Genomic DNA, 26,797 nt, shown 5'->3' on the forward strand with positions numbered 1-26,797 from the left:
TAGCCCATGGCAATCCAGTGCAAAGTTGAAGTAGATTTTCAAGAGCTCCTAGCCCCAGTCTGCAGAACTGCAGTCTTGCGCAGCATAGAATAAGCCAATGGCAGGACATTCCACACCCTGCCAAGGTAGTCAGATCTTGTCACTGATAAACTGCTCCCCCATGTGGTGGGATTTTAAAATACAATACAAATTAAGCTCAAGCCAAATATTTCAAGCCAAGAGTACGCTTCCAATTTTACTGCATGTTTATCCTTTGTCTGCTGAAACCAGGTACACCCCAGCTCCTATTACAAGCACACTTAAAAGGTTTTTTATTTTATTTTTGGTAGTTAAGCAATTTTCATACTATGTCACTTTTAAATTCAGAGCACTTCCAACTCTACAATTCTAAGACTCCAGCAGAGGATTAAAGAGCTGGTTGCACTTAAGCCCCATAGGGCTTGCTGATCAGAAGTTCGGCGGTTCGAATCCCTGTGACGGGGTGAGCTCCCGTTGCTTGGTCCCAGCTCCTGCCAACCTAGCAGTTCGAAAGCACGTCAAAGTGCAAGTAGATAAATAGGAACCGCTACAGCGGGAAGGTAAACGGCGTTTCCATGTGCTGCTCTGGTTTGCCAGAAGCGGCTTTGTCATGCTGGACACATGACCTGGAAGCTATACGCCGGCTCCCTCGGCCAATAATGCGAGATGAGCGCGCAACCCCAGAGTCGGTCACGACTGGACCTAATGGTCAGGGGTCCCTTTACCTTTACCTTTTAAGTCACACAGCAAATGTTTCACAATGACTTCAATGGGACCCCAGTGCAACTTGGTGTGATCCAGCCCAATGTGGGGTTTTGTTTTGTTTTTTGTTGAAGTTTACAAAGAATGTGCTTTACGCTCAGAAGCTTTTAGATTCCCTAGCCAATTCAATGAAAAATGTCAATCTACCTTGCAGAATCATCACCAGACTTTGAGACCTGTGGGTATATACTGCAGTATACAAATTTAATAAATTATATTAACAAGCTGACCCCACAGGGATATGACACAAACTATGAAGGTTTAAATATATATATATCGGTAAGACTAGATATTTGGCTGCTATGGTTTGTTTTAGTTTTGCATGGCTGTGCTTACAAATCAAGTCAGGGGGTCACCAAACTTTTTCAGCAGGGGGCTGGGCCACTGTCCCTCAGACCTTCTGCGGGGGGGCGGACTATATTTTTTTGGGGGGGAGGGGAATGAACTTATTCCTATGCCACACAAATAACCCAGAGATGAATTTTAAATAAAAGGACACATTCTACTCATGTAAAAACACGCTGTCTGTGGTCCGGATTTAGGTGATTGGGCTAGATCCGGCCCCCCGGGCCTTAATTTGCCTCCCCATGAATCAAGAGATGCATTTTTGTGGAAGCTTCTGGCACAAGGCAACTTCCTTTGGCTTAGTTACAACAGGCTATCTGTAAGCTGAAATAATTACATCCTGTTGCCCCCTTTACTCCTGCCTCCTTCCACTTCTGTTGGTGTCTCCTTGTGTTGATTTTAAGGCAGGAAAGTGTCATGCATATAGGTCAGGGGCAGGCAACCTAAGGCCCGTGGGCCGGATGCGGCCCAATTGCCTTCTCAATCAGGCCCATGGACGGTCTGGGAATCAGCGTGTTTTTACATGAGTAGAATGTGTGCATTTAAAATGCATGTCTGGGTTATTTGTGGGGAATAGAAATTCATTCATTTTTTCCCTTCAAAATATAGTCCGGCCCACCACATGGTCTGAGGGACGGTGGACCGGCCCACGGCTGAAAAAGGTTGCTGACCCCTGATATAGGTGATCATTATTATATTTTAGTTGCCACAAGTCTATGGACAGATGCCCTAAGTTTTGCGTGATTGAAGGCACTTCATCCCTGACCATTATCTATGCTGTCTGGGGGCTGGTGGGAGCTGGAGTTCAGCAACATTAAGAGGAGCAGAGATTTGCCAGCCTTACATTAGAATAATTTGTGGACAGGCGTTAAGATTTCCCAACCAATATATTACTGATTTAACAGCACATGTATAGAACAAAGCATATTCTGGGCTTTTTGGAACAATGCACACCAACTTTTGTTGTTCTTTTCCTTTTCTAGCAATAAACCCCACCTCCTTCCAACACCCTACTCACACCTTCCATCATACTTCTTTTGGAAATGTACCTTGAAAATTAGAATACTTTACAATGAAAGTGCAGAAGTTGCATTTTTCACCTGTTCAAGTCACGTAGGCCACAGTCTTATACACACTGAACTTGTGAGCTGATATACATAGGAGGGTACTATCAATTTCAGCATATTGATGTGGGAGAAAGATCTTGCCTACAAGGTAGCTGAACTAGCAGCACTGAGCCGAAGTACTTTCTTTATCTAATCTCTCACAGTAGCAATTAAAGGTTATTCTGACCATCATCTCTATTAGCATTTTTTTAAATGCACACATATGCAGACCCACCCTAGGCTGGTGCCACTGTGTCAGACAGAAAATCAAGGAAGCAAATCATATCCTTTAATACAGGGAGCCTCAAGTTCATAATCAATATTGCACTGAATGCTAGTCCACACACCACATGTGCCAATGTGCCACAGCACTAAACTTGCACATGGTGAATTAGTAGAAAAGCAGCAGCCATGCAGTTAATTGTTAACTCCTTAGTAGTGTGAATTAGCGCATAGCTAATTCCTCGAGACAATGCCAAGAGGCATTGATGAGCAGCTGAGTGGGGGTGCACAGAAAATATTAACAAATAGCTTTTTATGCGCTCCAATAATACATTCCAGTACCGTAATGCAAGAGCTGTACAACCCTCAGGATGATTTTTTATATATATAAAAAAAAACCACAGAAAAATGCATGCTATTTTCCTTTCTGCCACCTCTCCCAAGTGGGCATGATTTGGTTTTGATCTTTATTCCTTGCATTTCTCTCCAAGCTCCTCTTGTCCCCTAGAGGAACAATGCTGGCCTTGTTTCCATTCAGTGACCTGACGCACAGATTAACATGCTTGAGTGGCTGTTCCACTATATTCCATTGTGCTCATTCCCTTCAAGGGGTGATGCTGTTGGGGCAGCAGGACTGGCCTTCAGTCACCATGCAGTAGCTGATTTGATTTTGTCATTTAACCACACACACACACACACACACACACACAGAGAGAGAGAGAGAGAGAGAGAGAGAGAGAGAGAGAGAGAGAGAGAGAGAGAGAGATCTGGCGAGATGCAGAAAGCCTGAAACTAACAAGGAGCTGAAATGTGTGACGCTAGTTGTGTCTGGAAAGGATGTTTGCAATGCATTGACGATGTAGTGTAAAATTCTCAGTGCAGAGTGAGAAAAAACATGTGATCTGCCATCTTTGTGAAGAAACTAGCACATCCCAATGCTTCAGCAAACAAAACTGCAATGGTTGACACAAGTATCTTTATATATATAAGTTCTCGGAGTGCCAGTACTCATGTGGCCAAAACAGTACCATCCACACACAATGGGATCTATCAGCAATCTGGGGTGTGTGTGCATTCCCATGGTTTGAAGTACTATACATTTATTTAAAATGTCCACTTAGTAAGAGTTTTCCAAATTGCAGGAATATTGACTGAACATTTTCCTAAGACATCAATATGCACTGACATATTTGGGGTGGAATTCAATGTTCTAATTATTTCATCTGGCAGCGTCCCACCTTCCCAAAAGCCCAGCGGTGCCTTACTTACCAACCTCTAGGAAGGAGGTGCAAGGGCGAGTGTCGCAGTTCCCAGGGTCTTCCCACAACCTTCCCAGACCCTGGTAAGCAACCCTCCACTGGGGTGGGGGGACAGTTTTGAGGTTCCTGACTTTGAACAATTTTGCATTTGCAAAGGGACCCCCCCCCACACACACACAAAGCGGAACCTCTACATAAGTGGCAGCCCCACTGTATTTTAATTAAGACTGGGATACAAGAATGCTAAATGAATAAAATATTAGACATCACTGCCCTGCAAGCTGTGTTATGCTTCCTTTTGGTCACGAGTGCCAATTTCCAATATGAAGCAAGCTGAACAGCTGCTACTTAATTTGCACACATTTTTGCTCAATTTTGGCCTCCGTCTCTGAACGAGACCCACAGTAGAAGCAAAGTCAGCTGTTGGTAGAATCAGAGGGCGATATCCAACAGTCCCCCTTCATGGATCAATGCCTTGTCGTGGCGAAGGGGCTTGAATAACTCAGAGAAGCTATGAGCTATGCCATGCAGGGCCACCCAAGATGGACAGGTCATAGTGGAGAGTTTTGACTAAACGTGATCCACCTGGAGAAGGAACTGGCAAGCCACTCCAGTAACCCTGCCAAGAAAACTCCATGGACAAAGACAACAGGCATATAAAAGTTATGACGCTGGAAGATGAGCCCCTCAGGTCGGAAGGCGTCCAACATGCTACTGAGGAAGAGCGGAGGACAAGTACAAGTAGATTCAGAGCTGATGAAGCGGCTGGGCCAAAGCCGAAAGGACGCTCAGTTGCGGATATGCCTGGAAGCGAAAGGAAAGTCCGATGCTGTAAAGAAAAATATTGCATAGGAACCTGGAATGTAAGAACCATGAATGGAGGTAAGCTGGATGTGGTCAAAAATGAGATGACAAGAATAAATATCGACATCCTGGGCATCAGTGAACTAAAATGGAAGGGAATGGGCGAATTCAGTTCGGATGACTATCATATCTACTACTGTGGGCAAGAATCCCGTAGTAGAAATGGAGTGGCCCTCATAGTCAACAAAAGAGTGGCAAAAGCTGTAATGGGATGCAATCTCAAAAATGACAGAATGATCTCGATACGAATCCAAGGCAGACCTTTTAACATCACAGTAATCCAAGTTTATGCACCAACTACCGGTGCTGAAGAAAGTGAAATTGACCAATTCTATGAAGACCTACAACACCTTCTAGAAATGACACCAAAGAAGGATGTTCTTCTCATTACAGGGGATTGGAATGCTAAAGTAGGGAATCAAGAGATAAAAGGAATAACTGGCAAGTTTGGCCTGGGAGTTCAAAATGAAGCAGGGCAAAGGCTAATAGAGTTCTGTCAAGAGAACAAGCTGGTCATCACAAACACTCTCTTCCAACAACACAAGAGACGACTCTACACATGGATATCACCAAATGGGCAGCATCGAAATCAGATTGATTATATTCTCTGCAGCCAAAGATGGAGAAGCTCTATACAGTCAGCAAAAACAAGACCTGGAGCTGACTGTAACTCAGATCATCAGCTTCTTATAGCAAAATTCCAGCTTAAACTGAAGAAAGTAGGAAAAACCACTGGGCCAGTAAGATACAATCTGAATCAAATCCCTTATGAATACACAGTGGAAGTGAGGAACAGGTTTAAGGATTTAGATTTGGTGGACAGAGTGCCTGAAGAACTATGGATGGAGGCTCGTAACATTATACAGGAGGCAGCAACGAAAACCATCCCAAGGAAAAGGAAATGCAAGAAAGCAAAATGGCTGTCCAACGAGGCCTTACAAATAGCGGAGGAGAGGAGGCAAGCAAAATGCAAGGGAGATAGGGAAAGATACAGGAAACTGAATGCAGATTTCCAAAAAGCAGCAAGGAGAGACAAGAGGGTCTTCTTAAATGAGCAATGCAAAGAAATAGAGGAAAACAATAGAATGGGGAAAACCAGAGATCTGTTCAAGAAAATTGGAGATATGAAAGGAACATTTCGTACAAAGATTACCATAATCAAGGACAAAAGTGGTAAGGACCTAACAGAAGCAGAAGACATCAAGAAGAGGTGGCAAGAATACACAGAGGAATTATACCAGAAAGATATGGAGGTCTCGTACACCCCAGGTAGTGTGGTTGCTGACCTTGAGCCAGACATCTTGGAGAGTGAAGTCAAATGGGCCTTAGAAAGCACTGCTAATAACAAGGCCAGTGGAAGTGATGATATTCCAGCTGAACTATTTAAAATTTTAAAAGATGATGCTGTTAAGGTGCTACACCCAATATGCCAGCAAGTTTGGAAAACTCAGCAATGGCCAGAGGATTGGAGAAGATCAGTCTACATCCCAATCCCAAAGAAGGGCAGTGCCAAAGAATGCTCCAACTACCGCACAATTGCGCTCATTTCACACGCTAGCAAGGTTATGCTTAAAATTCTACAAGGCAGGCTTAGGCAGTATGTGGACCGAGAACTCCCAGAAGTGCAAGCTGGATTTCGAAAGGGCAGAGGAACCAGAGACCAAATAGCAAACATGCGCTGGATTATGGAGAAAGCTAGAGAGTTCCAGAAAAACGTCTACTTCTGCTTCATTGACTATGCAAAAGCCTTTGACTGTGTCGACCACAGCAAACTATGGCAAGTTCTTAAAGAAATGGGAGTGCCTGATCACCTCATCTGTCTCCTGAGAAATCTCTATGTGGGACAAGAAGCTACAGTTAGAACTGGATATGGAACAACTGAGTGGTTCAAAATTGGGAAAGGAGTACGACAAGGTTGTATATTGTCTCCCTGCTTATTTAACTTATATGCAGAATTCATCATGCGAAAGGCTGGACTAGATGAATCCCAAGCCGGAATTAAGATTGCCGGAAGAAATATCAACAACCTCAGATATGCAGATGACACAACCTTGATGGCAGAAAGCGAGGAGGAATTAAAGAACCTTTTAATGAGGGTGAAAGAGGAGAGCGCAAAATATGGTCTGAAGCTCAACATCAAAAAAACCAAGATCATGGCCACTGGTCCCATCACCTCCTGGCAAATAGAAGGGGAAGAAATGGAGGCAGTGAGAGATTTTACTTTCTTGGGCTCCTTGATCACTGCAGATGGTGACAGCAGTCACGAAATTAAAAGATGCCTGCTTCTTGGGAGAAAAGCAATGGCAAACCTAGACAGCATCTTAAAAAGCAGAGACATCACCTTGCCGACAAAGGTCCGTATAGTTAAAGCTATGGTTTTCCCAGTAGTGATGTATGGAAGTGAGAGCTGGACCATAAAGAAGGCTGATCGCCGAAGAATTGATGCTTTTGAATTATGGTGCTGGAGGAGACTCTTGAGAGTCCCATGGACTGCAAGAAGATCAAACCTATCCATTCTTAAGGAAATCAGCCCTGAGTGCTCCCTGGAAGGACAGATCGTGAAGCTCAGGCTCCAATACTTTGGCCACCTCATGAGAAGAGAAGAATCCTTGGAAAAGACCCTGATGTTGGGAAAGATTGAGGGCACTAGGAGAAGGGGACGACAGAGGACGAGATGGTTGGACAGTGTTCTCGAAGCTACCAACATGAGTTTGACCAAATTGCGGGAGGCAGTGCAAGACAGGAGTGCCTGGCGTGCTATGGTCCATGGGGTCACGAAGAGTCGGACACGACTAAACGACTAAACAACAACAACAACAATCCAACAGTCGTCCCATAAGAGCAGGCATGGCCAAACTCGGCCCTCCAGATGTTTTGGGGCTACAGTTCCCATCACCCCTGATCACTGGTCCTGTTAGCTAGGGATGGTGGGAGTTGTAGGCCAACAACATCTGGAGGGCCACGTTTGGCCATGCCTGCATTAGAACATATTCTGCTTGCACAATGGGACTTGCTCTCCTGTCCCCATGTGTCTGCCTCCCCCGCAAATCTGCTCAAGGATTCCTTCATTCCTCCAGAGCAGGCATCCCCAAACTTCGGCCCTCCAGATGTTTTGGACTACAATTCCCATCATTCCTGACCACTGGGCCTGTTAGCTAGGGATCATGGGAATTGTAGGCCAAAACATCTGGAGGGCCGCAGTTTGGGGATGCCTGCTCCAGAGCATATGGGAAGTCACACGGAGATGGAGAGGAAGAAGACATCCCATTCTGCAGGCCAAAGTCATTGCACTAACAGGATGTTTGCATTAGATACAACCAGATACACACCACAGCAGGCGTGGAAGGAAGGAAGGCATTGTGTTCATTAGATACAGCCACATTTCACACCTTAAAGCAAGGTGTTTGGGCCTGCAATTCTACCCCTGATGCTGCAGTGGCTTCTTAGAGAGTTGAGGTTGTAGGGTTCCTTCCAAAGGACAGCAGATTCAACTATCGCAGACGTGACATGATTAGAATTTAAACTGCTGCAGCAACTAATTTTCCCCACAGCTACATTTGGCCAGCACAGCAAGAGCACCTCAAACTTATTGATCTAATAAAATCTATAGAATGCTTGTAATAAAAACTCTTAAGCGGTTGTAGAGAATTGAGCATCTCAAACTTTTCCCCATCATAGCATTAGCATGCCAGGAAAAGTCTCAGCTGCTTTTTTTCTGCCATGCTATTATTATGGGTACTGCAGCCGTATCCCAAAAGGAAAGGGAACTGGACACCTCTGCTCACCTTGACTACAGGCTTTAGCTGTAGCCTAGAGATAGTATTCTAAAGATCTAGCACAACTGAGGGACTTTCAAGGTCTTTTGGAGAAAGTTTAACAGTTTGCAAGGCTCAGTGTTTTGTTCCCATCCATTATTTACCGTCTCCAATTAGAAGAGAGGCAGCCACGAAAGAAATGCTTTTTAGTTCTTAAATAATTTAATCAGCTTGCTCCTTCTTTGACTACTTTCCCCAAAGATGCTGCCAGCATTAAAGAAAATTCTGTTTCTATGGTTACAAAGACCTGCTCGGAGATAAGTTATTATAATCAATAAAACATGCCAGATGCCTCCTGAGGCACTTTGGCTAACATGTACAATACAGATCTTAGGGAAATTTCATTAGCTCTGCTAAAAAACTAACTCTGTTGGGCTCCTGCTCTCCTTCAACTGTCTCAATTTGAAATGGTCACTATCAGAAATACATAACTTCAAGAATGGCTGCCTGAGTTCGCTCGTTTTTATTTTCCCTTCTCACCCCAATTTCCTTTTGTGTGGTATGTTCTAGACCAGGCACCCCCAAACTCGGCCCTCCAGATGTTTTGGGACTACAATTCCCATCATCCCTGATCACTGGTCCTGTTAGCTAGGGATCATGGGAGTTGTAGGCCAAAAACATCTGGAGGGCCGAGTTTGGGGATGCCTGTTCTGGACTATAAAACTCTGGGTAGGGACTAGCCTTTTGTCATTTATTTTATCTACCGTATTTTTCTGTGTATAAAACGCCCCCATGTATAAGGCGACCCCTATTTTTTAAAAAACCAAAATTAAGAAATTAAGTTGTTTAGCTTTTTTTGGGGGGGGGGGGAGAAGATCACTTCCAGCAATCGCTCGCCCACCTGCCCACTACTGCCGATTGCATGCCACAGCTACTGCCGATCGCAACCCCCCCCCGCAGCCAATTGTTTGCCCGCTCACCACCACAAACAGCCCTCCCGCCAACTTGCCACAGCCGCCAATCGCCTGCCCAATTGCCACAGCCAATTGCCAGCAGGCCTTGCCACAGACACCAATCACGCGCTCAATCGCCGCTGCCAATCTCCTGCTTGCTGCTGCCATTAATCACATTATCTGTGTATAGGACACCCAATTTTTGCCTAATTTTTATAGCAAAAAACATGGTCTTTATACACTTAAAAATATGGTAAGTCATTCATGAACTGGCAGGTCAACAGGGAAGTGGAAGATCCTAGTGGGGGTTGTAAACAGGACTGGGACACACTGGGGAAAGCAGGGGATGGAGAAGGAAGTACTCACAGCGTGACAGAGGATTGTGAGAGGATGGGGGTAAATGCACAGGAACCAGAGCAGCAGAGTCAGAGGGGCCCCTGTATCCATAAACACAGCAGGCTCTGAGGCGTGGGGAGCAGCAGAAGTGATGCTCCAGGAGGCTGAGGAAGGCAATGGAGCTCGCTAGCTCTGGGAGGTGGTGTGTGATTCCTCAGCTGGAGGAGGCTTCGATCAGGTGAGGGTCACCTGCCTCTCAAGCCCAAATGCTGCAATCAGCATGCAAAGTACAAAAGGAAGCACAGCTGGGGTGCTGTGATTGAATAGCCCTGGTGATATACCGGTAATTCCCTCCAATTAGAAGCTAGACTTGTCTGTTACAAAACAATTCTCCCTCTCCCCAGCATTTTCTTCTTTTGGCAATCTTGGAGGGGAAAATACTTCAGCTTTTGTGGACCCATTATCTGCATTTTTTTTAAAAAAAGTCCAAATTGCTACGGAAATCCAAACTGTTAGCCAAACTACACTTTTTAATCACAGTGAAACAAAATTTACCGTATCTTTCCATGTCTAAGATGCCCCCATGTATAAGACAACCCCCTTTTTTAAAAAAAACCCCAAAATAAAGAAAATGAAACCCTAAAATAGTAGTGGATGATTGGTGGTGGCAAGTTGTTGATTAGGCAATGGCAAACTCGGCCCTCCAGATGTTTTGGGACTACAACTCCCATGATCCTAGCTAACGGGACCAGTGGTCAGGGATGATGGGAATTGTCATCCCAAAACATCTGGAGAGCCAAGTTTGCCTATGCCTGTTGTTGATCTTTTGGGGAGCGATTGCCCTCAAAGTTTCCAGCATGAGGGGGGGGTACCACACGCTCCCCCTCGGTGGCAGCAGCTGCTGCGGGGAAGCAGGCTCCCAAGCAGGATGCCAAGGAAAAGCCAGGGGAAGGCAGCAGCCACTCTGCGTCGGGCCATGCCATTGAGCAAACTGAGCTGAAGAAGGTGGTGAGTGCGCTGGGAGCAGGGTGGGAGTTTGAGAGGGGAAGAGGGGGAAAAGGAAAGGCCAAGGAGAGGTAAGCTGAGGCAGCTCTCAGCAGTGGCAGCTGCTCTCAATCCGGTGGTCGAGCCAGTGGGGGCTTCAGGAGGAGAGCCAGTTGCCACGATGGCAGCAGGAGGGATCGCCTCTGCCTGCCCAAGCCAAACTCCCGGACATATACTTAGATATTTTTAAAATCCCCCCAGGTGCCCATGTTCCGTATACAAGATGACCCCCAATTTTTTACTAATTTTTAAAGCAAAAAACCTCATCTTATACATGGAAAAATATGGTCCTTATTCCTACTTGGCAATGAAATCAGAGTCCAACGGCCACAGCAAAAATTATCACCTGGCTGCTCCAACTCCAAATCTGATAAACATCCCATTCGTTACTGCAAAGAATCACCTCCCACCTTACTTTGCAAAGAGCAAAGAACAATTGCAGACATGTCCTTGTGATGCGCAAATGGCCAGCTCTGAGTGTAAGACACCAAAAGATTCCTGAAGCATCTAATCTCTGACCATTCGCACATTATAAAATGCATGTCTTCAGGCCGGTTTCTCTTCACACTGAAGTAGAAAGAGGAATGCTGCCATTCCTCGCCTTCCTGGCTTTTCAGTCAATAGCTCAAAGATTTCCAGATTGTTAACAGAAGTGATTGTTCCACCCCCTAGTGGTGAATATTTTTAGATGAATTCATTTCTGTTCACCAAGCCAGTTGGTAAGACGTAAGCCATCAGTTCCACCACACTATCTGGAAATGAGGTTTAAACACATTTGGATACAGTTGGAAGAAGGGTACACAAAGCGCATACTAAAATGTACAGGTTGACTAGCAAACAAAGCATGAGTCTTTTCTGGGTGTAGAAGAAACAAAATAAAAAAATTCCTTCCAGCAGCATCTTAGATACCAACTAAGTTTGTCATTGGTATGAGCTAACCCTAACCCTAACCCACACGGCTACCTACCTGTAACTTGGTGTAGAAGTCAGCTTTCCAAAGTCAAAAAAGGACACCAGAGCCAGCCAAGAGCACGCTGCTTGTGCAGCAGTCTACATTACTCCCCTTCAAGCTATTCTGACAAAGCTATCTAGGCTGATTCGTGTAAGGTCTTAATCAGGCCTGAGGCTGACTTTATAATTATAAAAATAAAGGATATTTAAATGCAATTATTACACTGGCAAGATGAGATTAAGAATGTAGGACTTCGCTTCCCCCAGCTGGTTCACGCATGATCTGGGCACGCACAGGGAAGAGCCAAGGACTGAGTTTCAGGTTGACATCCCTGCATACACAATAGAATACCTTTATCAATATGAAGTGTCCATGCAATACATCAGGCATCCCCAAACTGTGGCCCTCCAGATGTTTTGGCCTACAACTCCCATGATCCTTAGCTAACAGGACCAGTGGTCAGGGATGATGGGAATTGTAGTCCAAAACATCTGGAGGGCCAAAGTTTGGGGATGCCTGCAATACATCATCATCCAGGCAGCTTGCAAGGGTGGGTGTATCCATGTTGAAATGGTATACATAGACATCTAAGGTTGAGTCCTTCTTCCTATTGTGAAGAAAAATCCATAGTGTATAAACTGGGCTTTAATGGAAAAATTGTGAGCTGACCGATGAAGCCCCTTCCAAAATGCTCATGTTCACTATAGCACCTCAGTACAATATATGGAGATACACAGGTAGAAAAAACAATGTCATCTGATGGCTACAACCTTAAAAGGTTATATAGGTCTCAATGAAGTTCACTAAAATTCAAAGATTTTCTTTATTTAAACACAAAAACATTTACAGCATGCAGGTAGTTAAAACTATATGGCATCTTCTCCAAACCAGTTATTCTTAAATGCATTCTCATGCATTGAGAATACATAACTGGTTATTCAGTGGCAGATCCTTGCCACAGGCAGACTCTTGACATTTCAGGTCTAATTTAAAGTAGTTCATCAGTAATGTTATGCAAATAATTTAGTTTATCTCCATGAATAAATAGTCTTCTTTCATGTCATTCAATTCCTATCCTAAGCCATTTTTTAAAAAAATAGCCTAGAGGAATAAAAATTCAAGAACTGTAAATTGGAACAGTAACGCATTTAAAATTCTATTGCAGATTGAAGATTCTAAATTTACAAAACCAAAAAATTGTCCTGTCCATGCAACCTACCATAGGAGAGCCGAAGAACATAGGAGTCCTTTTGAAAGTTTAAGTTGCAGTTCTTGGTAAACTTCATAAAAGGTTAAAATAAAAAAGCTTAGGTATAAAAAGGATGTACATGTTCAGCTACATGCTAGTTACAGTTTATTTAACTGTTTAATTACACAGCCATGTCAGCACCAAAACCCGTGATACATTACTTACAGGAATGAAACTAACGTAAACAGCCATGAGAAAATATCCTGCTTCATTTGAGTAACTGCCAGGAAACCAGATTGAACTGTGTAAACCGAATCAAGACTGAAATTGTATGGCTATAGTTGAGAAACTGACATAGCCATTGCAACTGAAAACACAACTTCAAGCACTTAACAGAGATTCCTTCTCCACCATTTTCCCTTTATACAAGTCCCCTCTTATTTCATCTTTTCAGTTTGGAGTGTTTAATTCAAGCACAAAAGAAATAGGTTTATCTTATGACAATTCCAAACTAGCAAGGGTCTGGCTGATTAAAAAAAAAGAAAACCCCAGTCTCTAAAATAAATGTATTAAAAAAAGACAATAATCAGAAGTTAAGGTATGGGGGGGGTCAGTCAATTTTTTCTATTACTAGGCTCCGTCTTAATACAAATATTTCAATTTGTACAAAAGATAGCCATAAAGTTCTACAGAAAACCTACCCCGCCCCCCGGCAAGTGCCTGTGAATGTACTTCAATATAATATAAAACTGGCATCAACATACTCTGGAAAAGCAGTTATTCAAAATCGCTCAACTGTTGGAAAGCATTTTCTTTCACTTCCTACCAGTCAAGTGGCTGTAATGAGAAAACCTTTCAAAACCTTTGGAAAATATCGAACAGTAACTTCCCTGTCAAAGGTGAATTTTGTGGCATGTCGTTTCAAGTGCTTTTTGCAGGGCAAAACTTTTAACTTGGTCTCAAAACTTTGCAAAAATAATAATGATGATAACAATGATGTCCAACAGGATTGCTAGAGAAAAACACATTTACAGAACTCTAGATTTACAAATAAGTTACAGTACAGTTTCAGTATAACACAATTTCCATATCCATCCTACATTTCTGGCCATTTTATGCACTTTCTTTGCCCCCTTTATTCACTTGGTTCCACTTATTCAATCAATTCATTCTCTTAAAGTCAAATTTGTGGTTTGAATGAAATATGATGCACTGATAATACAAGGAGCTCTACAGTGCCCCGATTTCTCACTGTAAAAGTTAACCAAATTTATCCAATTCTGGTGACCAATTAACAGGCTTATCAAGATGAAGCAGAATGTTTTCACCTCATCACACTATTCTGGGTATAATCAGGAACAGGACAGATGAAAAGTCATTGCCAAAGTCTTTCCATGTAAACTTACATTAACTACTTGTTATACAGTATTAACTCATTAACCTGATAACAGATTTAATCAAACAGTTAAGCAGCCTCGTCAAAAAAGGAAAAAATTCAATCCACGTTTTTTTGAGAGACTTCAGTGCCTAAAGGCAGTCGTCATAAGCACACCTCAGTAATTGCAAACTGTACACATAATTTTAGTCTTATGCTCTATACAGCCACCCAGGCAAACTTAATGTACAGTGCTGCTCTAATTCAAGAGTGGGTCAAGTAGTGTTATTAAAAGTGGTAAAATTAAAACTTTACTTCAACATTGTTCCACAATCCCTAAGACCATTAAATATACATAAATTAAGCTAGGAAATTTTAACTAAGATGTTGCTTAACATACATTCAACTTGGCACAGTGCAGACTAAATTTAAGACGTGAAAGACAGATCAGGTAATGAAAAGAGCTACGTTTTAAGTTACACGTCAATTTCCCAAGAAGAAAGTTTTTCCTAGTTTTTTTTGGAGTCAATTAGCCAAATTTGTAGAATGAGGAGAGCTGTACAGACCAGTATAAGTTTATACAATTTTCAAAAAAATAATCCTACAATCCCCAAGGAGAGACAGATAGACGTCACTGTCACGGAATGACTCTCATTGCGCGATATCCAATCCTCTTCATGCTGTGTAACTTTCAGCATCTAGAAAAAGCCAAATAAACTTATGCATACATAGAAAAATGAACAAAATGTTCATAATTTTATTTTACTCTAAAAATTGTGAGATTTACACAATTATTTTCATCTACATTTACACACTGAAAACTATTCACCATTTAAGTTTGTGCCACAATTTCACAGTAGAAGATGCTGTACCAGATCTAATACAGAATTAAGGTTATCAATGTTTTTCTAAACACTAACTTGTTTAGCAATCATTTTAAATTAACTCCTTACTCTATTAATCACTACCTTTATGTCTTACTCCCCTGGTTTCTTTGCAATTAATCTTCCAATCTCAACTCTGTCTTCCTTAAAACCCATGAATTCTGGTCTTTCTTTAGCTTGTTCCACAGTTTATGAACTTTAATTTGGAGGCAGCTGAACTGGATATACCCCAGTAATACTGAATTAAAATATTCCTCTCTTATCCTCAACGTTCCTTATAACTTACTGAAAGCCATCCTGGTCAGACAGGCAACTGCAAACTCTGTTTAGTTATCGTACGGCAAACTCGGGGGGGGGGGGGGATCAACGTGTGGAACATGGTAAGCTATTCTGGAACATATTTGGTTCTGAACTAATTAGTTTCACACAGCGTACTTGTTCAACTGAAGTTGCCCCTAATCACAAATACTCATATGGAACTGGACTCTTATCCACTACTGTATTTAAACAATCAATTCCCTATTTTCCTTGAAACTGCCAAACATTTTAAACTGAAGACAGGATATTAAACGGAATAGACAAATTAACTGCCAACCTTGATAATGTAAATTCAAGCCTTTTCCTGCCGTGCTCCGCCTCCACGTAGGGCCACTGGCTGGCTGTTTTGAGTAAAAGCACCTCCCCCACGAATTGCACTTGGATGAGTTGGAGAAGCTGCTGGATGCTGACCAGGGCGAATAGGTTTAGCTGCATGAAACAATTGCAATTGTTAAAGGTAAAGCAAAGTCAAGTTTTTAAACAATTTAGCTGTGCTGGTTTATTGATACTTCATTATTATTTTATTTCCAAAGGAATATGCATGTTTGTTGTTTTTGCTGCAAACTTAGTCTTGTAGTAACTTAATGACCAAAAAAAGTTATTATGGTACAAAATTTTGTGCATCATGGTTATTTCATACATCTGGCGAAGCAGGCTCAAATCAGTGTAAGTTTTTGCCAATGAATGTGTTAACAAACACCTTTAAGGAGCCAAAGATTTTGAAACTCTTCTTGTTACTAATATTTACTATGCTGCCTTCTAAGCAAGTTTTCTTTAAAAAGTTCTCGGGGCAGGAATTAACTAATGTGCCCTTTCAGCAGAAGCCCTGTGCAAGGATACCTGCTTGCTCAATGGGAGTTTCCCATCCCTCTCCTCCCACTGTGTGCTCCTGAAATTTGCTCTGAGGGGTCATTAGAACCTTCAAAACAGTGCACTGCGGGAGGAGAGGGGGAATTAACTTGGCTGGCAAGCTGCATGTCTGCATGGATAGAATGCTCATAATAATATTGAATTCCACCCTAGATCAATAAATATTTCTTGCTTCTATAACAAACACCCAACCATGATGAAATTCTGAAACCATCACACCCATTCCATAACTGTGCAAGAACGCAAGTTACAAATTTTATGTTCTGTAGTAAGCATTCCGATTTGTTATTTTTTTATACTGCTCCATAGTGATTCAAGTATTTTGATTTTACCTGTAGAAAGATTTGTATTCTGAAAGGTGGAATTTGCACATACATAGCTGTAACAAAACTTATTATAGTATGTAATGCTAACAGGATCAACAACCCTCACATATTAAGCTTGTGAAAGTTTCATTATAACATGTGCTTGCACTCCAGAAGTATCTAAATCCCAAATTGTACTACTGTACTTCAAGCAACTGATGTCCTAATTTCCAGAATATCCAAGTAACAACTTCAGATAAGCTGAATAGAATAGAATTTATGGATATGCAAGTGATCAACCGCCATTCTAAGATCCAGGTGTAGCACTAAGTGACCCAAGAACAATGGATCAATAATTGAATTCATGCCATACTACCGGTAGCACTGTTAATGCTCCCATTTTATCTACTAACCAATCTGCGCAGAATGTGCCTTTCTGATCATGTTCTTTGACCTCACAGCTTCCTTAATGCGATCTACTTCCTGTTGATAACGCTTGCGATCACGAGATGCATTCTCTTTGGCTTCCTTTAGTGCTGACTCCAAAGCTTTAACTCGCTCAGCTGTAGCTCTAAGTCGTTTCTCCAGTTTTGGAAGCTCACAGCGAAGATCTGCATTATCACGTACCAGCTGTGGGTAGAAATATATGTTTCATATATAGCTATGTTAAATCTGAACTATGGGAATTAAAGCATTTGCAAATCCTTTACCTCCATAGTTACTTTGAACAGCACTTTCTTAACTAACAAAGAATTCAAGGTAAAGTTAAAGCATCCAGAATAAAAATAAAATCTTCCCTCAGAGCTAAGCCCTACCTAAATTTTCCATAGTAATAGCCTCATTGAGAGACATGGGTGCAACTAATTGCTGCAATGTTTCTTTGGGATTCTCTAGCCTTCTCTTCTTTTCTCTTCTTCTGCATGACTAGATGTAGTAGAATGTTGGCAAGTCATATGAAAGAAAACATGGCAATCAAGGTTGTTAAATATGGCCAAAGAGTTCTTGATTTTTACTCGGTAGCACCTTTACTTGAATAGGGCAGCTTGTGGCAACTTGAAGAGATAAAACGTGTGAGCCAAAGTACTCCAGTATGTACAGCATGGATAAGCTTTTATAAAGCCATGGAAATATATCAGATATAAGAATATATTTCAGTTTACCTGCTTGTGGACTTTTGTGAGCTGTTCAAGATTATTCTCAAGAAAAGAAATCTTCTGTTTCTGCGCAGCACTGCCCCCTGTGTCATCTGAGTCAATCTCTGCACTCTGTGGCAAGAAGATAGGCAATCTGAGTTTCGATCCCCAAGGAATTAGCACAAAAAAAGCAATAGTTTCTAAAATGAAGAACTGGGCATTACCTTCTTAACTCTGGTAGCCAAATCTTGAACAAAGAGTTTCCTAAGATTGTGCAGGGTCTGAAGTTCTTTTGCCTAGGAACATAAAGATGGCAAACTGTAGCATTTTTAGCTGATAAATTCAAGAATCTGAAAGCTATTTTCTGAATATTTAGCTTACCACAGTCTCTTCTAAACCTTTCAAGTCTTGTCTTGCTTGTTCTCGCCTATCTTGCATAACCCTAAAGTGAACAAAAATGTATTACCTACTATTCTTCCAGTATCTAGTTCTAGCCCAAAGTCGAATAACTCAAAGAATCTAAGAAGGATGAAGCATCACACAGACAGCTGTTTCCACTTTTAAAAACAGAACTATAAAATAAAACTTTCATTGGACAAACAATCTTTGCCCACATACTGAAGCCCAGAAGTGCTGGGTTGAAGTAAGTCTCAGTAATTTGGAGGTCATAACCAAAAGAGGAACATGCACACTATATAGTGCATGCACACTATATGAATGACAATGCCCATCAACATGGGGGGGGGAACGACTTCCTCAAATATTTAATGGGGGGCGCGAAGGCACCTAGGCCTCTAGGAGTTGGCTGGTATGCCTAGGACAATTCAAGAAAGCAAAATATTTTTTGCTTGTTTTCCTCCTCTAAAAACTAGGTGCGCCCTATGGTAAGGTGAGTCTTATGGAGCAAAAAATACGGTAAATTACATAGGGAAAAATATGGGAGCTTCCTGATCAAAACAGTATGCCAGAATGAATACACTGTTTCCACACATCAAAGTTTGATTTGACCAACCAGATTGTCCACATTATTGTTCTTACTTACGTTAGTTCATGCAGTTTCCTGCTTTTATCTTGATCGGTAGCTTTCAGTTTATCATGTTCAATTCTCAGTCGTTCCTGCTCAAGCATCATCTTCTGATTTTGACTAACACAGAATAAAAAATATATATAATTATGATGTGAGAGATTTCCACAAGACCATCACTTCTATCTTGTGACATATTGTTAGTTGCCAAAACATGCACATTAGACTGGGATGTGATCAGATTAAAAATTCTGTTAGAACCCACAGTGTACCATTAAAATTGACAAACAATTCTAGAGCTGATAGCCAAATTTAGAAACCCTCAAAATAAAGCCTTTCTAAAAACACTATGTCAATACTGGAATGAATTTTACATTTTTGGCACTAACATTAAGTTCCCATCTCATTAGGAAAGAAAGGTGCAAAATGAGCCATGAACCAAGGCTTACAGATACATAAAATAAGGATGTTTCTATTCTTGCTGAGGTACACTACATGCCTGAACACAGGCTGGATTTTAATGCCTCCTACAAATAGATGGCTGAAGAGTTTATGTAAAAAAATGAAAGTGAGTAACACATTTAAAAGACTTAGGCTGCAATCCTAACCCCATTTATCTGAGAGAAAGTCCCATCAAATTCAATTTACTTCTGAATAGACATAGTTAGGACTGCACCGTTAGAAGTTTTTTGAAAAAGCTGTTCTCTGCCCTCCCACAAAGACACATGCAGTTGTTGCAACTTACTCTTGCAGTTCAGTAATTAGTTTCTCCTTCGCCTCAACCTCATCTCTGAGACTGCTAATCTGCTTCTGATGAGTCTCACGGTGACTTTGAATCTGCTGCTCAACAGCTTGCTGAAGAACCAAATATTCTGATGTTACATCATCATAAGTGATTGCATTTTTGAAGAAACAAATTTTGAATTATTGATTAAAACATATCCGAAGTTTACTTACCTTGACTTCATTTGCCGTTTGAACCTTGTTTAGATGCTCCTTCTCCATTTCATGAACTTTTTCTTGTGAGGAAAAAAGAGAGCTTTTAGTTAGAGGACACAGACAAATTTACTAGATTCACAACCTCAGACTGTTGCAAGATCATAGCCTGCCACACCTAAAATATTATGCACCTTACAGAAGTAAGAACATAACAACTGTACAGGATCAGATCAGTGACCTTGTCAGGTATCCCAATTCCCAATATGGCAAAGTTGATGCCTCTAGGAAGCTCTCAAGCATAACTTAGCAACATAACATTTTTACAGAACCCTTTTCATAAGTGATCAAAACACTTCACAGGTACATTTAATCCTTATATACACAGCATATTTCTTAGTATCTTCCAGCTTGCTGAAGACCAGGTCACAGTTCATGCTCCTTAAACATTAAGCATATAGTAAAGCAATTAATACCTTGTGCTCGAAGTTCGACTAGCTCATCATTAAGCGAATCCACAGACTCTTCAAGCTGTCTTTTTTTCTGTTCCACATTCTGAAGGTACTCTGTAAGTGACTTGATCTTGGCTTCATGCTTTCAAGGTGAAAACAAGAATTGAAATTATAGAAGTTATATGTGAAAATAAACTTAAACAGCAATACTAGGAGATATATATATATATATATATATATATATATATATATATATATATATATATAAAATCTGTAGAAGCATATACTGAAGTACTATATATGGCACTGCATATCACAAGCTACAGTCATTTAATTCTCCAAAATATTTAAGTTTGATCAATTTCTCTATCTCCACTAACATTTAAGGTAAAACTAGCTTGCTCCAATATTAAAAGCTTCAAGAGTCAATGTTCTTTACATGATGTGGGCTGAGATGGTAGCAAAATCCTATACATTGCCCAAAATATGAAAGCCAGTTACTGACATATTTGACTTCTAACTGCCTTTTGAAGTTGACCAGTGGTTTTGAAGTTGACTGCATGTGTTGGAAGTAGTTTGCATCCAAGATGGAAAACTAGTACCTATAAGCATCCAGTCACTAGGTGCACATTTCAAAACTCATCCTGAATAGCTGCTGAAATGTTGTAGCTCAAATTAGTCATGCATAATGTGGGAAATATACGGAAGCAAAGTGAACTGCTTATATTAAAGAGTTCACTCTAATGCTTATTGGTCAAGCAAAAACAATTCCTATTATTTCCAGTGTTCAGGCTGTAACAGCCATTGTTTTGGCAACTAAAATGGGATAACTCACACACAAGAGGAGATTTGGGGGCTTGCAGAAGTACAAGAAAATGTTTAGGAAAACCTCAATAATAGCTGAATGAGGAGTGACTGCTGGAGGGGAACAGGGAAAGGGGAATGGAACGGAGCAGCTGGACTTCTGAACAGCAGCACTTCACAACAGTACATTTTGTTGTTATGTTCCACTTGTGGTGGTTATAATTTAAGAAGTGCATTTTTACTTACTTATAAAACACATAGCTAAGACTGGAATCAAGAAGCAAAAATTACATTAACTGGCAGAGCCAAACCATTTCATTTACCTGTGAGATACGAAGCTGACAGGCCGCTAGCTCTTTTTCATTTTCTTCCATTTTCTTATTGCTCTCTGTCTGTGTACTTTCTAACTGCTTACACCGTTTTACCATAGTTTTCACTTCAGATTTCATTTTACTGATGTAGAGCCTTGCAACTGTGAATTCCTCATCTATCATGCCAGTTCCTTCTGGCTGCTGCGAAGGAACAAGTTTTTAGTTCAAAACATTTTTAGTATTAGAAAATCATGTGACACATTCACAGTTCAATCAGCAAATATATCTATGTGCATGCCAGATTACTTACCTGTATAAAGATCTGCTTTAAACTAGGATTGTGACAAAATGACACCCCCCCGTCACAACAATTGTGCACTATTTTTGCATATCGTGAAGGTCTGTATAAATAGAAAAGGCAGGAGCAGTTCTTGCCAAATTTCTATAGGCAGTGTGCTCCACAGGGCAGGGCCTGTCACACATTAAATGCTTAGTTTCTATGGGGTGTGGAGAACCACCAGAAGTGCCCAATAAGGTTTTTAATGATCAGCAATGTACTTTGGGCCAAGTTATTTAAGGGTTCATGAACCCTGAACCAGACAAAGTAGCAAGTCAGCAACCAGTGCAGCTCCCTCAGCAGTCAAGTTATATGCTTCCAGGAATCTGTTCCTGTGAGGAATCTGGTTCAAAGAAACTGCTTCTGCCACAACTAAGCAAGCAACCCACCCACCCAATTCTTTCCCAAATACCTCGCTTCAAATATTTGCTTGCAAATTAATCAAGGTTAATACAATTTTAGGGAAGAAGAACCCATGACAGCTATTCTTTATACTGTAATTGTAAGCACCAGATACCGCAACAAACACTTAGGGGCACTGTCATGGTTGTTTTAAATGCTTGAATGGTACAGAAGAGACAAGGACAAGGAAGCACATTCTTAATTTACCTATATTACATTTTTTAATAAAAAAAATACCAGGAGAATATAATATAGTTCAACTTACCTTCACATCATTATTTCCCACAGCAATTCCTATTTCTGCAAGATCTTTTAGAAGAGATGCCATCATTTCTGTTGCTCGTTTTTTCTGGTGATTTGTCATTTCTTTAAGTTTCTGAAGTTCTGTATCTATACTAGCTAAAGTCACCTGGAATGAGAGAAGTGTGGATCAAATAAAGAACATGCGCCAGTAATAATATGAATATGTGTATGCTTACCCAGAAAACAATTTAAATAACCAGGGACAAGCAAGGTATCTGTCAATCTCAAGAACATCAGTAGAAGTTGAAGTTGGGGAATGCACATCCTTAACCAAAAGGAGTGACCTTTTCTACAAATACATGCTTTCCAAAGTGTAGCGTTAAAAGTAGTAGTAGTGTCAATAACCTTCTAGGACAGAAATGGGAATCTGTGGTCATCTAAATGTTGCTGGACTACAATTTCCAACATCCCTGACCACTGGCCATGCTGGCTGGGGCTGATAGAAGCTGGAGTCCAACTTGCTCCCTGATGCTGCCCTAGGTAGATGCAGATACTCTAAATTCTTAGCTCTTCTTCCCAAGCAGATACTATGGTGTGTTGCATAGCTAGGGAACGGAAATCAGACAAGACAGAGCAAGTCCACTGCATTACACACAATTACACTGAGCCTCCCACATGTGGATCTCAAGATAGGATGACAAACCTTGAAATGTACATGTTTGTTTACAGTTGCTGACCTTCAATTTTTAAATCAAATTGTGTTAAAATCATGTCAGAAAGTAATGGTGTATGAATATAGAATCATAGAATTGTGCAGTTGGAAGGGACCCAAAGGGTCATATAGTCCAACCCCCTGTAATGCAGGAACCTCAACCTCATCCATGGCAGATGGGCATCCAAACCTCTGCTTAAAAAGGAAGGAGAGTCCACTACCTGTCATGGGAGCCACTGTGTAGCAGCTTTTACTGTCAGAAAGTTCTTCCTGATGTTTAGTCAGAATAACCTTTATTGTAATTTGAACATTGAGCATATGGCATGTAATTAACTTTTTTAAAGCCCAATGAGAAAAGAGTTTCAGTTCATTAATAGTTGTAAAACCATTTGGACTGGCAACAAAAAAAAGGTGGTTTATTACCGATTTCTGATTCAGCTCCTCACTAAGCATCTCGTATTCTTTTGCCTTGTCTTCCACTTCCTGAGACTTTTGATCATAGTTGACAGCAAGCTCCTCAAGGGCTTGGAGAACTTCTTTTACCTCCTCCTTAGAGGCATCGTTTTCAGCTTGAAGCCGATTTAGTTCAGCTTGCATATTGTCTTGGTCCCGCCTGGTAGATGCTAGAAGCTACACACAAAAGGTTATGTTAGTTGTGTGTTTTTTAAGCAGTTGTTTCCTAGACTGTAAAAACCATCACAATTTGCTCATTTAGAAATCTTTATGTAATTAGCTGCTTCTGATATTTATAATTATTGTTGTTGAGCCCCACCTATGCCTACCTCTAACTTTTGAGGGTCTTCTAAAGTAAGGTTACCATATTTTTTTCAAAGAATCAGGGACACTTTTTTCTTTTTTAAGAGGAAGAAGTAGTATCTTCCCTTCTGTAGTCCCCTCTGTCATGTGGCCTTCCTCTGGGCTCCAGCCTGCTCTCTTGGAGCACTAGCCGCCGTGGAGTAGGCTCGGGTCGGGCCTGGGCTCAGCTACGTGTCCTTGCCCTCCTGGTGCTCTCCTATATCTCCTCCTCAATGGAGGCGGCAGTGGTGGCGCAGCAAGGTCGGGGCTCCCCTCTTTTTTCTCCTTTCTCTTTTTCTCTCTTCCTTCTCCTTCTCCTCTCCTCCTCCCTGCATCGGCTCCAGAGGTTTTACTGGCCGCATAGCTCGGCTCGATTTGGGTCATTGGGGGGGGGGGGTCAGTGGTTCCTCCAGTTGAAACACCGGGTGTCCCTGGTTCACCCTTGGCAGTGGCAGCAGCAGCAGTCTCAGCAGCCCGGAGACAGCCTGGTAGTGCAGTTGGCTCTGGCTGGCTTCAGGAGCTGCTCACTGGTGTGGCGCCCACCATTTTGCCTCACCGGAAGTCCCCATATGATGTGTCTTGTGCCATTGAACCAATCACACAACATTCATTCTCTACTAATAAATCAGGGGCAGATTTGTAAATCCGGGGACTGTCCCCAGGAAATGGGAACGTCTGGTAACCATATTCTAAAGTTAGTTTGCACCAAAAGAGGTGCAGCAGGTGGCTGAGAAAGGCATTTTCACCATTAGACCTCCCGGCCATCTTTCCTGTGTGGTCTTTCCAACATCAGGTGATGATCTTTAGATTTTCCCAGACTTCTCAATCTCTTAATGATTTATAGACCCCTTGGATATTTCTGGAGTTTTAACAGCTGTGAATATTTAGTGCTTTTTATTTTTGCATAAGTGTTCTTGACTGTTATTGCAGGCCACGTGGAAAGCTTTGGTGATCAGGCAGCACATAAATATGGTAAGCAAATACCATACTTCCTGTAGGCTGTAACTAAGCAGTGTACACCAACATTCCAATTGGATACTGACTACTACTTTAAATCCTGGAAGGCTCTGATATTTTGTGATTGACAGTGGTGTCCCTGAAGACACTATACAGAATAACAGAAGCCCTTTTGAAATCAGTAACCTGATCTCAGGACGGCACACCTTTCTGAAGTGTATCAGTTACTTTTTTTGTAGTTCAGTAACAGTACTATTCCTAAGAGCAATGCTAACGTATACACTATTAATTTAGTTTCACTTATATACATTGCACTTTTTTTGTTCCATATTCTTGCAATATGCAGAATTAACTAAAATACCAAAACTCACCTCTTCCTGATCCAACATCTGTGTTTTTAACTTTTCTACCAATTGGCTCTGCTGATTAATTTCTTCATCCTTAATTTTTAAAGAAAGAAAAATGTGCTCACTCTAGTATTCATTAGAAGTGTCACAGATTATTATGGGTTGATCCCGCCACAAAATTTCGATAGAACAGTCAAGATCCAAAACACTTTGTGAATAATTCTGCACAAGAGGTATTTGGGCATCTCCTCATGCCAAATGGCAATCCCCTTTTCAAGCTGAACTGATTGATATGGCATGGAGGTTTGGTTTTGTAACAAACAAACAGAAAACCACAGGAGTCAAGAATGCCACTGTATGTGCCCAAGATTGGGTATGGCCAAAATAACCTGGGAGGGTAAAAACTTCCATAAGGAGGACAAATTTATTTTCAATTCATTAACTTTCAGCCACTGTATTTTTTATGCCAACTTATTATACCCTTAGCATACAATTTTCATGATCTCTCTAAACCAGGCTTCCTCAACCTCGGCCCTCCAGATGTTTTGAGACCACAATTCCCAGCATCCCTGACCACTGGTCCTGCTAGCTAGGGATCATGGGAGCTGTAGGCCAAAAACATCTGGAGGGCCGAGGTTGAGGAAGCCTGCTCTACATGATCATGCTTAGCAACCAAGTGCTAAAATACAGTTAGGTTACAATCCTAAATTTGCCTGGGAGCAAATCCCTCTGAACTCAATAGGGCTTATTGCCAAGTGGACATGTACAGGATTGCACTATCAATTTCAGATCTTAGGCTGGCAATTTACTCTGGACAAAGAGAAATGCCTATCTACTCAATTACATTAATGAAACAATTTGATTTCTGATAAAGTATGGCAGTTCTTAGTTTAAAGTACATTAACATTTAAAGACGTACCTTGTCATCTAGCTGTTTGTATAATTTAGCTACTTCTTCCTCGCACTTTCTCCTTTCAGCATCAGTAAAGTTGCCAATCACTCCAATAGTAGCAGTTGGAGTTTCATTAGTAACAGTAATATCCTTATCCACTGCAAATGCTTCCAAATTAGCCTTTTCTTTGTCAAACTGCTCATCAACAGGCACAGTCTCTCCTTTAAAAAAATTACCAAATGCATCATCACTCTTGTTTGAAATATATTTGCAAACTAAGTCAACATTAGGTCACCTTAGATAGCATGAGAATTTCACTGAAAATTGTGTACATTTGGACACAAAATAGAGTCCACTGGGTTGAATACTGCAGCTCTGATATTATCAATTGTATCTACCTAATTGTATCAAAGCAGTATATAACAAAAACAGCAAAAAGTAGCAGATACTTTCAAAACAAAGCTAATATGATACAAAATAGATACGCATGGCAACAACCTATTAAGCCTGTTGTAACAAAAATGCCTTTGGCTGTTTCAGGAAAGTATAGACTGTTGTATACTTTCTGTTGTACCTTGACAGAATTGCTATTCTATGGAACAGGAGCAGCCATAGAATAGCTCCACACTGTGGAGTGGGCTTGTGGGGAGTTTAGAATGTGCAGGAGACATATGTTAGTACCAGAACCTTAAACTTGTCCTGGTGCTATATGCTGGCAGTATTTTGTCTCCACAAGCAACCAAGTCGCCACATTCTGCCCCAGCTGCAGCTTCTGTTCCAATCTCAAGAGTAGCCCCACAAATAATGCAGTTTTTGAAATATGAAGTTATTAGAACTTAAAGGTCCTTAATGTAAAGGATCTTTAAACTGATCAATTGTCACAAGAACATTTAGC

General features: G+C 41.2%; 1 protein-coding gene across 1 annotated transcript in view; it reads right to left on the reverse strand.

The window, feature by feature from the left end:
• Positions 1-12,425: 12,425 nt before the first annotated feature.
• KIF5B (kinesin family member 5B) overlaps positions 12,426-26,797 on the reverse strand; it is a 33,186-nt gene continuing 18,814 nt past the window's right edge. The window contains exons 12-26 of the mRNA XM_035129176.3: positions 25,930-26,123; positions 25,035-25,103; positions 23,335-23,541; positions 22,222-22,365; positions 21,230-21,418; positions 20,127-20,244; positions 19,672-19,733; positions 19,460-19,569; positions 18,733-18,834; positions 18,072-18,132; positions 17,915-17,986; positions 17,718-17,822; positions 16,971-17,187; positions 15,660-15,811; positions 12,426-14,878 (exon numbers count right to left, since the gene is read on the reverse strand). Of these exons, the coding sequence (XP_034985067.1) occupies positions 15,675-15,811; positions 16,971-17,187; positions 17,718-17,822; positions 17,915-17,986; positions 18,072-18,132; positions 18,733-18,834; positions 19,460-19,569; positions 19,672-19,733; positions 20,127-20,244; positions 21,230-21,418; positions 22,222-22,365; positions 23,335-23,541; positions 25,035-25,103; positions 25,930-26,123 (1,787 nt within the window). The 3' untranslated portion in view covers positions 12,426-14,878; positions 15,660-15,674. The remainder of the gene's footprint in view (positions 14,879-15,659; positions 15,812-16,970; positions 17,188-17,717; positions 17,823-17,914; positions 17,987-18,071; positions 18,133-18,732; positions 18,835-19,459; positions 19,570-19,671; positions 19,734-20,126; positions 20,245-21,229; positions 21,419-22,221; positions 22,366-23,334; positions 23,542-25,034; positions 25,104-25,929; positions 26,124-26,797) is intronic.

This window comes from Zootoca vivipara, chromosome 11, assembly GCF_965207765.1.
Source record: "Zootoca vivipara chromosome 11, rZooViv2.hap1.1, whole genome shotgun sequence".
In the NCBI taxonomy this organism is placed as follows: domain Eukaryota; kingdom Metazoa; phylum Chordata; class Lepidosauria; order Squamata; family Lacertidae; genus Zootoca; species Zootoca vivipara.